At 42.5% G+C, this 16,780-nt stretch overlaps 1 protein-coding gene across 1 annotated transcript in view; it reads left to right on the forward strand.

Annotated features, from left to right (window-relative positions):
* pde4d (phosphodiesterase 4D, cAMP-specific) overlaps positions 1-16,780 on the forward strand; it is a 134,337-nt gene that overhangs the window by 2,554 nt on the left and 115,003 nt on the right. The window contains exon 2 of the mRNA XM_076150616.1: positions 10,932-11,041. Coding sequence (XP_076006731.1) covers positions 10,997-11,041 — 45 coding nt within the window. The 5' untranslated portion in view covers positions 10,932-10,996. The remainder of the gene's footprint in view (positions 1-10,931; positions 11,042-16,780) is intronic.

Below are 16,780 nucleotides of genomic sequence, written 5' to 3' on the forward strand. Positions count from 1 at the left end.
ACATTTTACGACTCGACGTAAATGGAAAATAATGTAATTTACTTCCCAAAGCATACTCATTACTGTAATAAAGGCTATGTTTGTTTTCCCCTTTTTTCCTGGCAAGGGAGTCTCCTCAATAGTCCTCTAAAGCTCCCATGCAGAAGCACTATGATATGCACTCTGACATGCAGACACACAAACCCGTACAGCCAAGCCAAAAGCTCTTTGAGAATCTTTTTTATTGCATTCCATGTTCCCAGAAATATCAGCCAGTAAGCCTCTCTGTAGTTGGGGCACTCGGGGTTTAGATTCAGGGTCGGTTGTTTAACAGCAGCAGCATTTTCCATCATCTTTACGCATTGAAGAGCTTTACATTTGTGACCTTCTTGTGACCTGAAGTTCTTTTATCTACCTTTGTTGAACACACTTATTGTAAGTCGCTTTGGATAAAAGCGTCTGCTAAATGACCGTAATGTAATGTAATGTAATGTAATTTGTTTTTAACCTTAAAAAGCCAGGAAACTGTTTTTGGCATCAGACATGGTTTGTTGCTTAGGTAGGAGACGTTCTCTCCCTCCACATGTTTGGCCGTTATGTCATGACTCCAGAGAGGAATGAGCTATTTGACAGTAAATCCAAGGGCAAGTGTGACTTCTGAACCTTTTCCATTTGCACAGCCTTAAAAGGCCGTAGCATATATGTGCTTTTAGACCATCCATAATGAGTTACGCAGATACATAAAAGCTACAAAGCTAGCAGAAAGAGGAATCTTGCTCCTTCATTCTCTCTCTGCAGCAGATTTGCCTGATAAACACTCATTCTCAGCACAGCTGGATGGTATCAGGGGAACAGAAACAGAAAATCTTACAATTATACGCTCACAATGGAGCACATTTAGCCTTTAATTTATGTCATATACACCAAAACTAATGACTGTACTTGCCTCCGCAGCAGCATCTGTGTATGATGATGTGCGATGTCACACAGGTAGAATGACCTCGGTGGAACCCCAAGGAGAAACAGGAGAAGAGGGAAGCAGCTGTGGCCTGTAGTTTACTTCCCTTTCCCCCCTCATCATTATGGAAGTCCTGTCATTGTGATTTTGGAGCTCTTCACTAAGCATTACAGCTGATATTACTGCTACAGATTCCGAGTTGGAAACGTCTCCGGCCTTGAAAGAGGAGGATGGGTGTGTGGCGGGGGGGCAGCTTGATAATGTCTCATGAGAGCGCTGGTATGCGTTGGTCATCTCTTGGTCATCTCTGCTTTGCACGGCACATCCTGGTGCTTAATTTAACGAATCTAAAAAAGCCTCCACTGCTGAAAACTTTCCGTAAACAGCTGTTGACATTTTGTACATGACAGCTGGGTCGCAATGTGTTGATTTTTTTAAAAAACGAGACAAAATTCACCACAAACGCTTTTGGGGTCACACACACACACGCGCGCACACACACACACACACACACACACACACACACACACACACACACACACACACACACACACACACACACACACACACAGTTTTACCTTGGCATGCTCATCTTATAATGAGTCTTCAGTTGCATCATAACACACAAGTTTGGCAAAGCAGCCTGGTAATGTATCAGCTTCTCTGGCAGTGACTGAAGACGTGATCTTCTGGCCTGAGTGCATAACCCCCAGAGACTTTGACAGCTATTGTTTGTGTGAGGGAGGGACGAATAAAGTGCTGAGGTGGCAAACGCATTATTTGCTTTTGTCATGCAGCAAAGCCAAACTGGGCTTGCCTGAGCTCACTCCTAATATTTACACATTTGATCCTTTACTGCCCCTGAATGGCAGTGTACAGTGTGGTTTCATGCTACTAGGGTTTGATTCAGACACATCTGGCAGTTGATCAGGTTGTGACTTTGAAAGATCTCACTTAGCTCAGGACACTCAAGATTTATACTATAGGACAGTGGTTCTCAAACTGTGGAATGGTGGTACTTGAAGCAGCCCCTGGTGCCAAGCAATTGGAAATCTACCATGAAAAAGGTATTTGTCATTCTCTTTAAATGAAGAATTAAGATTAAGAATTTTTCTTTGACTTGTTGAGATACTTAGATGTTTTGGGTTTGCATGTTTGCAACATTTTAGAATCACTGCTGTCAGATTTCATTTGGTGCATTTTTCATCCAAATCCTTCCTTTTGAACCAAGAGGATGAGATGTGAGCCACACTCGATGATCTTGTTGTTACAGTCCAGGAACAATTACAGCTTACCATTGCGTGCTGATTATCTGCATGTCTCATCACAGCGTTATCATCCCCATAATTCTGTTCTGCTGCATTTATTCATACAGATGTACAGATGTAAGGTTGGACTGCACAGGGAGAGACACTAAATGTTCCCTTGGAATCTAATTACGCTGCCCGTTGACCCCTCTGTGGCCAAAACATGGTTATGTGGGCTTTGGCTGTTTGCCCTCATTTCTAGTTGCAGCTATTTGCTCTTTAAACTAGAAGAGCCCTTTCTACAGTCAAACATCACTTTCTCACTCCTACTCTTCGTCTCTCACAGAATTAATATCAGCCAGTGGGTGGAACAGTTGCCAGTGAAATCTCAGCGCCTAACTCCATTTGACCATGTAAGGATGGGTGTTCAGAAGCCTCAGGCAAGACTGAAATTACTGTCATATCTGATCGCATGTTGATGTGTAAGACAGACGTGGGTTTATAGATACAGATGTTCAGGTTACGGAGTTGCAAAGGGTTTGAAAAGTGAGTTCTAATGAAGATAATTGGGTTGGATGCATAATAGATGCATCTGTGAGATTGTATGGTTTACTTTGCTGCACATAGAGGTCATCTGTCATGGAAATTGTGATTTTGATTGAACTGACAAAGTCCAGAGAAATACAGGATTGTTGACAAAACCCCAGGCGGAAATTGAGGATGACAATATTGATACATTGTTTCTGTAGTACTTTGATAACTTTGCGTCATCATGAAGAGAAAACAATGTTTGTTTCCGTTCCTCGCTCGCCTGCTTCAGAACTCTCAAACTGACTGTCACTGAGCTAAGAAGCCCGGCCCTGCACGGCTCGCAGCCTCTGCAGCTGGATGTAATTAAATGATTCATTAGTGTGGAGTCACAGACGTGTTTATAGGCATGTCTGCTTTCTGGCTCTGCTCATCTAATACAGGGGCCAAACTGAGCCTCAAAGGGTGGACCTCCATTACATAACGTGATGACAAATCAGATAGGACAACTGGGCTCAGAGCAGGAGAGTTTTGGCAGTCCTCTCCCCAGTTGATTGGTCTGTCTGCTCGGCTCATCTCAAACCTGGATAACGATGACACAACCTGCCCAGAGGAGGGAGCTGCACCGCTAAGATTCACTGGACGTTCCTCTCAACTGCCTGATCTTAAAGCACAGCTGTATGTATTCCAGCTTCAATGCATTTCTACAATGCTGACTTCCTGGGTAATGTGCAAGATTACAGCCTGGGGGATGAGGATGATGCAGGACTGTTTATGGGAGGTACTTTTACTGCAGTGGGCTTATTTAACAGGTGTGATGGTTCAAAAAGTTGAACAAACACAGCAACCTGGTCAGATATCGCAGGAAAAAAGGCCATGGGAATAGATTTGTTTGATTAAAAAGCTAAACAAGTATAGTATAGTTTGTTTGTTCTCTGACACTGTGACTGTTAAAAAGACGCCATGCCTGTTAAAATGCTGAGGGGGAGGAAAGGAGTAACACTGGCCCAGCAGAGACGCAGAGGAGCTGAAGTTATTTTGCCGAGGGAAGAATCACAAGTGTGAGAATGTGCTATTGTGCTTGGACACGACGTAAGGGGTTTGGGGGGGTTCAGACCTAAGGATCCATAGTTTATACCAGTGGCTGGATTGTTGTGTGTCGTGTGTTTCCCTGAGCCATGATAATATACAGAAACGAAAGGACGATGAGTTCTCCTTTAATTACACGTTCAGTCAATCTCTAACTAGCTGGGTCATAAGGGGGAAACAAACCACTAGGGACGGGTTGATAACCTTGATATTAAGCAGCAGTGCAGTGCTCGGTCAGCCATCAGCATCCATACCAAATCGGGTCTGATGGGGGAGATGCAGGCTGAGATGCAGCTCACCATAGCAGGCCTGCTGTTTGCTGTTGGGCTGCACAGATCAGAGTGAGTCATCCAGCTCTGCAAGGCCCACTGATGCCTGGGGTCAGTGATGTCATTTAACTGTAGTGAACCGTGTGTATGAGAGACGGGGGGACTAGGAGTTGTGTGTGGATGTGTGTGTGTGAGTGGTTTGAAAGAGAAAGAGATGGACTGAAACAGAAACAGTTAAAGCATTATTAACAGGGAAGAAGTAAGAATTATTAAAAGTGTGTTATTTCATACAGCGGTTGGTTGCAAAACACATTGTCCTTTGCTTTGTAAACACCGTGCAAACAGATATCAGATCGTGACTGTGACTATCTTGTTCTGTTCGTATCATTGTGGGGGGCGGCAAAGGTAACAGGAGTGAGAAGACTGCTCAGGCAAATACAGCTCGGTGGCGACATCTGTCGGCAGATTATTACAGAACATTATTTACTCGCCTGTGTTCACACCCGAATATATGTAAAATAGATTTTAGTTTGCTAAATTATGATGAATTTGCTTAGATAATGAACATTATACAGTATATATTATATAGTTTATATAGTATTTAATATATATTGCAAAATTTTACGTATAAGGAAACTGAATTCAGTGATTATTTAATAATAATATTAAATAATTAATATATATTACTGAATAATATAACAATCTAATTGAATGAAAAGACATAAACGTATATGAATGGTAAATTCATTTATTTCCACTTTTTTGATGGAGAGAAGATTAATGTCCCATCAGTCAACAGGCTGTGACAATAATCCAAAGACTGAATAAATTACTGTGGTTAAAGTTAAAGTCACATCAGTCATATGTTTTGATTGTTGACTGATCTCTGTGCCTTCTGAATAACTGTATTTGTCCCACTGAAATTCTTCCTAACTCTTTGAAGCAGGAACACCTTATTTATTTATAAATAAATAAATAAAATGCTTTGGTCACCAGTGGCACTCAAGAGCCTAATAATCTTGCTACAACATTTATGATGGCATTTATTGACATTCAGAGCAAGTAAAAATATATAACACAGCGCTCACAGAGAAAAGCTATCAAAGACCAGACAGACAATCTGACCTTTAATAATTATTTTGCAGCAGAATTTCTCAATGCTCAATGGTAAATTATTGTGCCTGAATATGAAGACATTCATTCACAAATGTTAATGTTTTATTTAACTTGGCCTATGTAGAAGTTCTATATTATTTAACTGCATTTTAAAGAAATTTAACTTTTAAAGTTTGAAAACTCAATTACATAGAAATCCACACTGGTGATGTCATGAGCTACACAAGCCTCTGAACAAAATTCCTCCCTCGCAGTAAAAGTAGAGAAAATACTACTCACTCCTTTTGCATACATACATATGTGCTATATGTTACTTCATCACACTTCATCAGGCTTTTTCAGTGGTTAGATTCCTTTATTGATGACATTATCTTGTGTGTAGAGAGAGTGCAGATGTCACCGTCTATACCTCTAGGGAGCAAGAGGAGGTTAATGTTTAAAGAGAGTAAATGGTTGATCAAAAAAAGATGGAGGAAGAAGAGATGAAGGGCACTTAGTACATCCAACAGATGGACCTAATGGACAAATAATGTTAATATTTAACTCATTATTAAGAAGGCTGGCTCCGTAGTTGGCTGCAAATCACATACTTTTGGGACTGTGATGGAGAAGAGGTCCCTAAACAAACTGTTATCCATCATGGATAACCCTGATCATCCTCTCCATCGACTACTGGACAGACAGTGGAGCTCCTTCTTCGAGAGACTGATCCAGCTTCTTTGTCACAAGGACCGATACAGGAGATCCTTCCTGCCTGCTGCTATGTCCCTTTACAACTCCTCACCACTGTCTGATAGAGAACACTCTGCCCCATAGTCTTTGTTTAGGTCACATCTATCTATGTATCTATGTATCTATGTATCTATCTATCTATCTATCTATCTATCTATCTATCTATCTATCTATCTATCTATCTATCTATCTATCTATCTATCTATCTATCTATCTATCTATCTATCTATCTATCTATCTATCTATCTGTCTGTCTGTCTGTCTGTCTGTCTGTCTGTCTGTCTATCTATCTATCTATCTATCTATCTATCTATCTATCTATCTATCTATCTATCTATCTATCTATCTATCTATCTATCTATCTATCTATCTATCTATCATCCTCATCTGGAAAGCTGCATGGATGTTCTTCACTGGTGCATTTATTTATAAAAAGGTGTATCTGTGGTCATATCTGTATTGGTTCATCTGATGATGTGTGTTATTAATAGAAGTGGATTTAGCACCTTATGTGAATTGCAATGCTTATGTGTCTTGCATGGAAGATTCATAGTACATTTTGGAGAGGCTGAGAGGTTCACTGACCCTTATGACGTCACAACAGTCAGTTTCTGTTGCATTCCTAGAGCCTCTCATGGCAGTTTTTAAGGAATTCATCATCATATTATTATTCTTATGGATCCCGTAATTTCTCAGCTAAATTTGTTTTTGCTTTAATGACCTTTTTGTGAAAAAATCTTTTTTCAATCATTTCAATAAATTGGCTTGAAGGTCTGGAATTGCCTTCATTCCACTTTGATTCCCAGCTCAAAATGCAAACAATGGATGGTGTGACTCATACTTTGCTCCGCCACACAATAGATGGATGACAATTATTTCCGAGAAGCTGGAGATGTGAGCTAATTTACATTTCAAGTAAATGTTATTGAATATGCATCCGTTCTGAACTCACCGTGGAATTATTTAAAGCCATTTACAAAAGGCTCGTCACTCGCGACCAAGTCGTGTGACAATGGATTGAAAGGAAATTGAATTGCTTTGCAGGTATGGCTTCATAACTGCCACTTCCAGTTTGGTCATACTTGAGATTAAACCGAGCTTGTGCAGGTATTGCATATGATCAAGTGTGCAGTTTTGAGTATAGGAGAAGGGCTCTCATGACAGCTCCTAAAGAAGAGAGATTAGAACAAGTGACGGCCCACATTGATCATTTACAGTCTGTCTTCAAAGGGCTCTGTGTGTCTCTTTGCACACATCTGAGTGTGTGTGTGTGTGTGTGTGTGTGTGTGTGTGTGTGTGTGTGTGTGTGTGTGTGTGTGTGTGTGTGTGTGTGTGTGTGTGGATCTTACTCCAGGTGACACTCCTCCAGTGGTTTGATCTCAGCTGATTTATGAAGTGTATGGATGGAGTGATTGTATCCAAAGGTTGTCCTTGGTGTGACGGAACAAGGTCAGTCAAATAAAGGCTGTGAATCCATACACACGCACAACCCCCATGTTTCACACTGTCAACTGAAATGTCCTTTTTTCCCCCATTTCCATTAGTGTTGTTAGATAGAAGTGTCTCCTCCAGAAAACCACTTGGAGGAGCCAATGCTGTGTTTGAGCTGATGCTTTCAGGCCGCAGGCAGATTCAGCTCAGGCAGACAAATTGCCTTTTCCCTTGTCGTCTATTGCTCCCTGCAAGAGGCCATCTAACTTCAGAAGGGGCTCACCTGTTATCTGGCTGCAATCAGTGGCAAAAATGCAATCACCGAATCAATGGGACAATTATTATTTGATGTGTTTTGATAAATGAAGGAAGTCCATGAGGTGGAAAAATCCACTTCAGTCAACCGTTGAGAAAACGAGACTGATTAGAAAACACTTAAAGAGCTTTAGTTGAGTCTGTTTACTCAGAAATACCCTGAGATTGAGAGAGAGTGGTTATTTTAATTTGGTAAATCTAAAATGTAGATTTGCAACATCTTAGACTGATTTGTTTAGTATCTCCATAATGGGCAATCTTCCAGTGGCTTTGCTCAAAATATTAGCCGGATGAATCAAACCAAAAGTGCATTTGATTAACAGAGCCAACGCAGACCTGCCTGCGAAGAGAATCAAAATGATTGGCTACTTCAACCAAGCGTCTGCTCATCTCAGCTGATTGAATGGAAACAATAAAAACAACTGAGAAACTTTGCATCCATTATTTAATAACGCAACCGTGGGAGCTCGACAAAAAGAGAAAAGCGATATCACTGCTGCTGAAATCTAGAGCACATTACACAGCCATGACCTTCTACTGCTGGCAGACGAGAAGTCATAGCTCAGCTCCTTTTTGCTCACGTGCTTAATGTGATCACACTGGGTAAAGTCTCATCGCTCTCCTAAAAATGGCAGGAAGTTAATTGAGAAAGCCAACAGAGAATGTATCAAAGGGGCGGGAGAAGAAATAGCGTCTGTGCTGGGGGTTTGATGGGGCTCATGCAACTAATGCCGGAGCCCAGACCTGCAAATCAACCCCCCGTTGTTGCACTGGAGGCAAACTCCCTGCTACACACACACACACACACACACACACATGAGTGCACACGCGCGCACAGAATCACACACAAACACCTGCCACTCTGTTCCTCTGGGTGCCCGTGTGTGGAGATGAAAGCATGTTTGTTCACACACAATATGAGACACATACACACATGGTAACTGCCACTGTAACTTGACAAGAAAATATTGTCACTGTCACTGCATGTTGTGTCTGAAAACAGTAACAGTAGTTGCATGATCTTGCGTGAAGGTGTAGTTGTGATTCCTGTATTGGTGTGAATAAAGTGGAACAGTCCAATGCCAATGCACTAATCCCTTGAATGCAGGTTTCAAAAGCGTGTCTAACAATGTGAGTAATAAAGGTTGTCTGAGTTGGAGTGTGTCATGCTGGTTTTGTCCATATTCAAGGTTTACGGTCACAGTTAAGCTGAAGTAGCAGTTTATGGGCAAAAAGACTTCTTCCACGGCTCAGGACACCGTGATTTAGGTGCTTACAATGTCCTTTGTGCTGCGCCTCAAGGACAAACTGTAGTCTTTTCTCCTGCTGGAGCTTTCCCTTTGCCATAATAACTCTAGATATCACATGGTTGGTTGCTCGAGCTCTACTTTTGTCATGATTTGTTCACAACTTTCCTGGCTGTTGAAGCCTCTCTGTGTCAGTGTGGCCACAGGGCATCGCAGTCGCAACTGCAGCTAATCATCAATTCAGCATTCACCTATTTATGGTCTATTTCATGTCAGCAGTCAGGGAAATCTAAAAAGCTGGTCTTTACTAGCTACAGTGTGACATGTTAGTGTAGTTTGTTTTATTAATATTGATGATTAAAAGGGTCTCTCTTTTGTTAAGTTTCATGACATAATTAATTAAAGACTTGCGTGCATCTCATCTCTCTCTGTGTGTGTCTATGTCTGTGTGTGTGTGTGTGTGTGTGTGTGTGTGTGTGTTTATAACTTTGGCTCCAACAACATTTACTACATACAAAAAATCAATTTCTTCCTCCAAAAACTTCATGTATACTGATAAATGTGATTGATACTGGCACAAATACTACAGGGATGTGCTTACTCTCCCCCTAAATGATGTGAGTGTAACATAACTTATTGCTTCAAATTGCAAAAACGCAACACATCACGTTTACTTGGACCGAATCCACAATAAGTAACAAACCTTTGTGTTCTTGTAAGCATGTTGGAGACACTTAAACATTATGAAATGAAGTTATTGACAGATTCATGATAAGCATTGTTCTCTGTTGCTTGAGTGCTGTGCCTTGTGTAACACATGAAGAGTGCAGCACATATTGATTTAAGGGGAGAAAAAGCCTTTTTAGAACTGTAGTCAAGTCAAACAAATCGCTGCAGCTTGCAGCCAATCACCAGGACAATAGCAATGGCATTGTGTGGGATGTGTCAAAACTTTGCAGGCTCCATTAGACTAAACAAATAAACCTGTATATAGATCATCTGTAATTAATATAATCTTTAAAGCAAGTGGTGACAGTTTGACTCAGCTGTCAGTTCAGTGTGTGTTTACTTTATATTATGATGTGGCGGGGGTTGGGTGACGTTGGTTCCATTAAAACCACATGAGCTTTGGTTTAGGGTTTGTTTTCTTATGATTTGATTTCTATCATTTTCACCAAAATCACCCAAACCAAAATGAAAACACTCCAGATGAAATCGCAGAGAAAATTACAGAGAAAAGCACTGTACATTTACCCTGTTGGAGGCCACTTGGAGGAGATGAGTGCAGTGGCAAATTGTGACACAAAGATGTGCACAGACACACTTCTGCGTGCATGTGTGTGATTCATATGATACAGGAGGAGGATTTCTGGAGTACTGGCTGCCTTTCTTTACACTCTCTGCAGGTTGTTAACAACATAACACATTTTGGTGTGACTGGAACGTCAAATGGCTCTGACAGAGTGTCGTTTACAACAGTATTTTATTATATTTTACCTTGAACTTCGGCACGACTATCTGCATGATTTTCTGCATGTGTTTCTGTGTGTGTTTTGTGTGTGTGTGTGTGTGTGTGTGTGTGTGTGTGTGTGGGTGGGTGGGTGGGTGGGTGTGTGTGTGTTAGCCAGAGCGACAGGTGTAGGCTAGGGGTTATTAGGCCAGATAAACAGAATGGCTTGTGTAACTCTGGCTCCTAATTCGCTGACCTTTTTTTTTTTTTACACTCTTAATGCATTCTAATAGGCCAGCACAGTCCAGGCTCCTTTCTTAGCAACACACAAATACACACACCTGGTTGTCTAGGAGATCCAAGCTGATGCCTAATCCCCCCCCAGGGAAGTCGTGTTAGGTTACTGACTTATATTACTTGAAAATAATGACCCAGAAATGTTCTAAACTCTCTTCTAAACATGCGTCATGTGCTGTAAATGTGTGCACAAAAGGTGGCTGAGTGTTTTTCCATTCACTGACCAACCAAATGTGTTGAACTCAAGCATATTTCTCTTGTTTTTCCTCCTAGCACCCTTTTTTTGATTACCTCTGTGTGACTGAGACTTGCCCCTTTTTGAAGAGGTGGAACACACCATGCAAAAGGATGACCGGGCCAGGGACGACAGCCAGCGGGAAAGTGTGAGTGAACACTATGTTTATCGCTTTCGCTGTCGATTTCCATTTTGTATCTCTATGTGGTGCTGTATCTCTGTCCTTGATGTGCCTTCTTTATATGTCATCCTATCTACTGCACACACACACACACACACACACACACACACACACACACACACACTCACACACACACACACACACACACGGGCACACGCACTGGCACACACACGCACACATGCACACACACATGCACACACACGGGCACACCTCATTTCATTGCATATTTCCTTCATCACCCATCCCCCACAGCAACATCGCTGCCAGCTAACCAACTGTATCTAGGCTTTGATACAACATTGTTAGTCTTGTGCAAGCTGTCCATCACCCACCGTATCCGTCTGGTTTTTAATGATCAGGTTCCTGGAAATCCTTCCAAACAGCTGAAGAGGTTAGGGCTGATGCGTTCAACTAGAGATGGACACAGGATAAAGCAGGATACAGAATCGGGCTTATTCCTCTCTGCATGCAATCATACTCTGAGGACATTGACCTTGAGCTGCAGTTCAAACGCAGGGTCAGGTGCTGTTCTGTTTGGCTTTTTAAATAGACTGACATCAGAGACCAAATGGATTTGATACGCAGATGGGGAACATCTCCCTCGGAAACGTGTGGTGGGAATATTGAGCAAAACATAGGCAGGAGGTTTAAGAAGAGAAATGTGTGTTTGGAATCCTTCTGTGAGATTAACACATGGGGCATAAGAGTGACGAATGAGACAAATGTCAAAATTACCATATGACCACTATTGCTGACATTCTTACATTAAATATCTCCACTGTGAGTTGTTTTGTTTAGACGTTTTACAGAAATGCTAATAAAATACTACACAAATATTGAAACTGCATGCTAGATCAGACGTACTGTGCTGTGGCCCCATAGGATATAAATGGACTGAATACTTTATGTGCTACAGTACAATGTTCCTCTATTAAACACAGCAAACTGTACCGCACAGTGTTGGATAAAGAATACTGAACAGAAACAGAAATACAACACATGGTTATTTTCAAAGATGTTATGGAGTTCAAAGGTAAAAACGTAACTGAAATAGATTGATTAAGCACATATCTATTGCTTTCATGGGATTGGGGAAACAAATATGTAGTTGTTAGTCCTCCAAGAAGAAGAAAGATACCATGAAATAGAGAACCGATCACATCTCTTGTTGATTTTAGCCTGTGGAATATTCTCCCACTTCTCTTTAACAGCTGTACCGTGTTGTTGGATATTGGTGGGAACTGGAACACGCTGTCGTATGTGTCAGTGCAGAGAATCCCAAACATGCTCTACGGGTGACATATCTGGTGAGTATGCAGCCTGTGGAAGAACTGGGACATTGTCAGCTTTGAGGAATCGTGTTCATCGTCCTGCTGAATCTTGGTAAAAATCTTGGAAAAAAAGGAGCTGGTGCTGGATGGATGACACAGCAATGGGCCTCAGGATCTCATCACAGCATCTCTGTGTAGGTGGATGAAATGCACTTGATCACTGCCCGTAGGATACACTGGCCCATACCGTCACCCCATCACCACTATGGGCCTCTCTGTTCACAACGTTGACATCAGCAAACCGCTTACCCACCCGGCGCCATACACGCTTGTCTGCCATCTGCCCTTTACAGCTGAAACTGTGATTCATCAGTGAAGACGTTCGTTATCTTGAAGCATCTGTGACGTGGTGTTGAACATTTAAGGTGGCCAGCACATCGACAGAAAACCTGAAGTGAACTGCAGATGGAAGGATCTGATCTAAACTGTTGCACCTCTGCCTCCCTTATTTGCTTTGAAGTACCCATGAAGCAAGGCTGGATTTGAACCCCAAACTGTTCCAGTGGCCAGCAGATCAGCCTGTGGATTTATGTGTGAATATGTCTGTTTTGAGTAGAGCGTTCCTGTAAAAGGCTGTGAATGCTCAGTGAAGTTCCGCAGGATAATTTAAATGATGATAATTTAAATTCACGTGGTCATAATATTTATCATTGGGCTAGAAGTGATAACTGCAAAGCGAATGACCTCTGAAGTTTTAAACCAGTACTAATGGAGCACAACGTCATTGATAATTCATAGTTTGGCTCAATGAAGAGCACCTGAATTTTAAAATTGCGCAGCTGTTCATTAATAAGTCATTTGGAGTGTAAATGTTATTGAATATATACATTTTTCTCCTTACACAAGTGGTGGTAAAGTGAGTGCTGCAATTCATTTAGCTGTTTACTGGCCTGGAAATCGAGGAACTGTAAGATACGAGAACAATGTCGACCTTGTAGCGGCGAGGGATTAAGCAAGGTGTGCAGCAGGTTTGTGCCCAATGTCCCTGTGATTAATGGCTTCATCAATTAACAGATACACAGCAAGGAGGAGAAGAGGAGAGATAAGTGACAGAACAGAGAGAGGTGGACATCCAGAGTGGACAGGTAATTAAAGCATTAGAGTGAGGGGCGGGTGGGTGGGTGGGTTCTAAGGTTAAGACAAGAAGTGGATGTGAAAAACAAACTAGGAGAGCAGCAGAGACGCTCCCTCGTCACTGTGAGGGGCACACTGAGGTAGAGCAGGGACACAGGCTGAGCTGATGAATACGTTTTGCAAGGCTCTCGGGGGCTGTCCAATCAGGCTGCGCCATTGATGAATAGTCATGAGTCACCTTATGAGCATCACCATGGTTACGCAGATGTGACTGTGGCCCTGTGAATGTGATGAGGGAATAGAAATTGGCCGAACGCTGCTCCTTTTCCTTCCCGCGCACATCTTGATCACCAATTAGAGCCCTGCGGGGGAGCATCCAGGCCATGTGTTCGGGCCCCTCTGGCCTTGAGGAGGAAAGCCTGACTCTGAGTGAGGCGAATGGACAAAGGGAGACGAGAAAGGGGACAGTTAGCGCTTTAATGGGTGGGAAATGTGCACAGAGAGAGTATGATTTGAATGCAACTTGAGCAATTTAATGACATCTAGGCGACAGGGTGGAGGATGGAAGAAGTGCCGGACAAGGTATGAATGGATTGATTGAACAGGATAAGAGGAGGGAAATATAATTACATTACATTACATTACGATCATTTGGCTGATGCTTTTATCCAAAGCGACTTACATTACATTTACCACCCTTCGCAGAGGGGGGAGCAATTGAGGGTTCGGTGCCTTGCTCAGGGGCACCTTGGCAGGGGCTCGAACCGGCAACCTGTCCGGTTCCCAAGCGGAAGCTCTACCCACTGAGCCACTGCCTCCCTGCCTCCCTATAATGAGAGAAGCGGAAAAGTGGCTGGAGACGGGAAAAGGAGACAGGTGGCAGATAACGAGAAAAGACAAGGAGAAGATATAATAAAGAACAACAACAACAAATGCAGATTGATGGGATTCCCTTCACAGAGTGGCAGAAGGGACGTTTGGATTCGTGGGAGGATCGAGACCTGAAATGCCACTTCTGATCTGATAGGCGTTTGAAAGGCAGAAATGATTTACGACCAAGATTACAATGCCAAGCAATAACCTCGTTTCACGCCAGAGGGTTTTTATCTCTTGTTCTTGATTCAACGTCGACTAATTTGTCACTTAGATGAACTTTTTTACTGCATCACACACAGTGGATGTCATTGTCAAGATAAATGTGATAATAGGAGTCATTTTATCCCTGATCAGCCAGGCCAAGTGCAAACAGCCATAATTGTTTTTGAGCCACTGCTTATCTACCTGCTTATTTATTTATAAGAGAGTGGAGCAATCTATTGCCTATTTGAAACATGTAATTAGATTAGCAGTCAGCTCCATACAATAGGGACGTACTTAAGCACTCAGGGAAATTATACATGTTTGTCCCGCAAGCCTGCTAAAACACGACTGTGGCAAATCTGTTTTATCTATCTCGTCCCTGAGTGCTTTTCTGTGTGTGGCAGCCAGGTGCAAGGACACACACACACACACACACACACACACACACACACACACAGGTAAAGAACCAAGCTGGCTTGATATTTATTTATCCAGTGTAAAAAAACATTACCTCCCGTTCACCTCATTTCGTTTCTCTCATTTCACAGCCCGTCGACTGCGTTTCAGGTGTGATTAAGTTTGCATAAGGCGGTTTGGCAGTTTGCTCTGTGCGGTTTGTGTGTGTGTGTGTGTGTGTGTGTGTGTGTGAGGGGGGGGGGGGGGGGCTGGCGGGGGGGAATGATGAGTGGGATGATGACTCTGCCATCCTGTTCATGTCAGAGTTTGTTGAGCAAAAATTCTATATAAATGTCCAATTCCGTCTCGCCTCTGCACTGGTAAACTAGGGGTCAGAGTTCTCAACCTCCTGCTGCTCCATCTCAGAAGGTGACGTGACAGTGATGATGACCCCTCGCACAGAGCAGGAAAATGCTCTGACAAGCAAGAAAAGTTTCCTCCACGTTATCCCGTCTTTTTTCAAACCTTTTCCTATTTTCTTCTCTCTGTAGGTTTGTTTCAGATATCCCATTCCATCCGGCACGGGCCAGTCCACCAGTGAGCAGAGCCTGAAGCAGAGGTAGAGTCTGGGTCTCCTCCCCAGACTCTCGTCCTGCCTCAGGCTACTAGAGTGGAGCTCCCTGAAACACATAGATCCATCTCCCTCACCTCCCCTGTGACTCTGCAATCTGCCCCTGTTACACCTTCACTGCTGTGTTTCCATTTTTCTCACTTGAGCTGCGAAGACAAATTAGAAACAAGTATATGTGTCGCCTACAGAATCCTCTCCATTTCTATCCTGCTGATAGTTAAAGGTTGCAGCAACAATGGTAGAAAGACGGATGGTATATTTAAAAAACACATGCCGGCATGTTTATTCAAATTGCGGGCAAAGGACAGAATGAAATATAAGAAGCTGTTTACTTGAGAAGGAAAATGGCTGCGTGTCTAAGAATAGAAAGTGAATTTGCATATAACAGCAGCAGCAGATATGCTAGCTGAGGCAAGAAGGTGTTTGATATCCCGCACAATTGAAAGCAAATGACAGGAAGAACAATTTAATTTATCTCCCCATGTGGCAGAGACGCATGCAAACTGCCTCTCAGGAGTTTTTCTCATTGATTCATAGACAATCAAGCACAGGGGAATTAAGAGAATCATTAAATCTCTCAATCATTTACTGCCACTTGCAGGAAAAAAAACATGTCAAAAGCTTGTGTCTTTGCTTTCTCCCCTTCAGTGATTAAATCTGCTGCCCCGCCTGAATCGGATCTGCCTAATCACGACCCAAATTGGATTGTTATCCTCACTATGTTGTTTGTGTTTTCATGTAGGGTCTCAGACACAGACTGCTGTGGTAAACACAACAGCTGTGAGATGGTTTGCGCCGCGTTCCTAAGTGTCCCCCAAGGTTTTTGAAAGGTGTTAAGAGCTGTTACATTGCAGTAGAAGGTTGTGTGCGTTCGTGTGTGCGTGTGTGTACCCCAAATGCAATTCCAAGGCTCTTCAATGGTGCATATGTGGAATTATCCCATCACGTAGATCCAAGACAATAAGAAGAAAATGTTGCAACAACAACTCCTCCCTCCCCTGAGCCTGGATCTGAGAGCGCTGTGGGGGAGGCGTGCCGGGTTAATTTTATTACCCTACAGAATACAGTGTTTTACAGCGAAGCCAACCACCGGATCGAGCTGTAAAAACACACACCCCTGTTGTAAATACCAATAACACTCACCAAGGATGGACAATAAACCTGAGCCGTTGCAGCAACCTTTTTACAAAGCAA

Source organism: Genypterus blacodes, unplaced genomic scaffold (assembly GCF_046128005.1).
Source record: "Genypterus blacodes isolate CSIRO-AG114 ecotype Tasmania unplaced genomic scaffold, CSIRO-AGI_Gbla_v1 ptg000053l_1, whole genome shotgun sequence".
Lineage (NCBI taxonomy): Eukaryota > Metazoa > Chordata > Actinopteri > Ophidiiformes > Ophidiidae > Genypterus > Genypterus blacodes.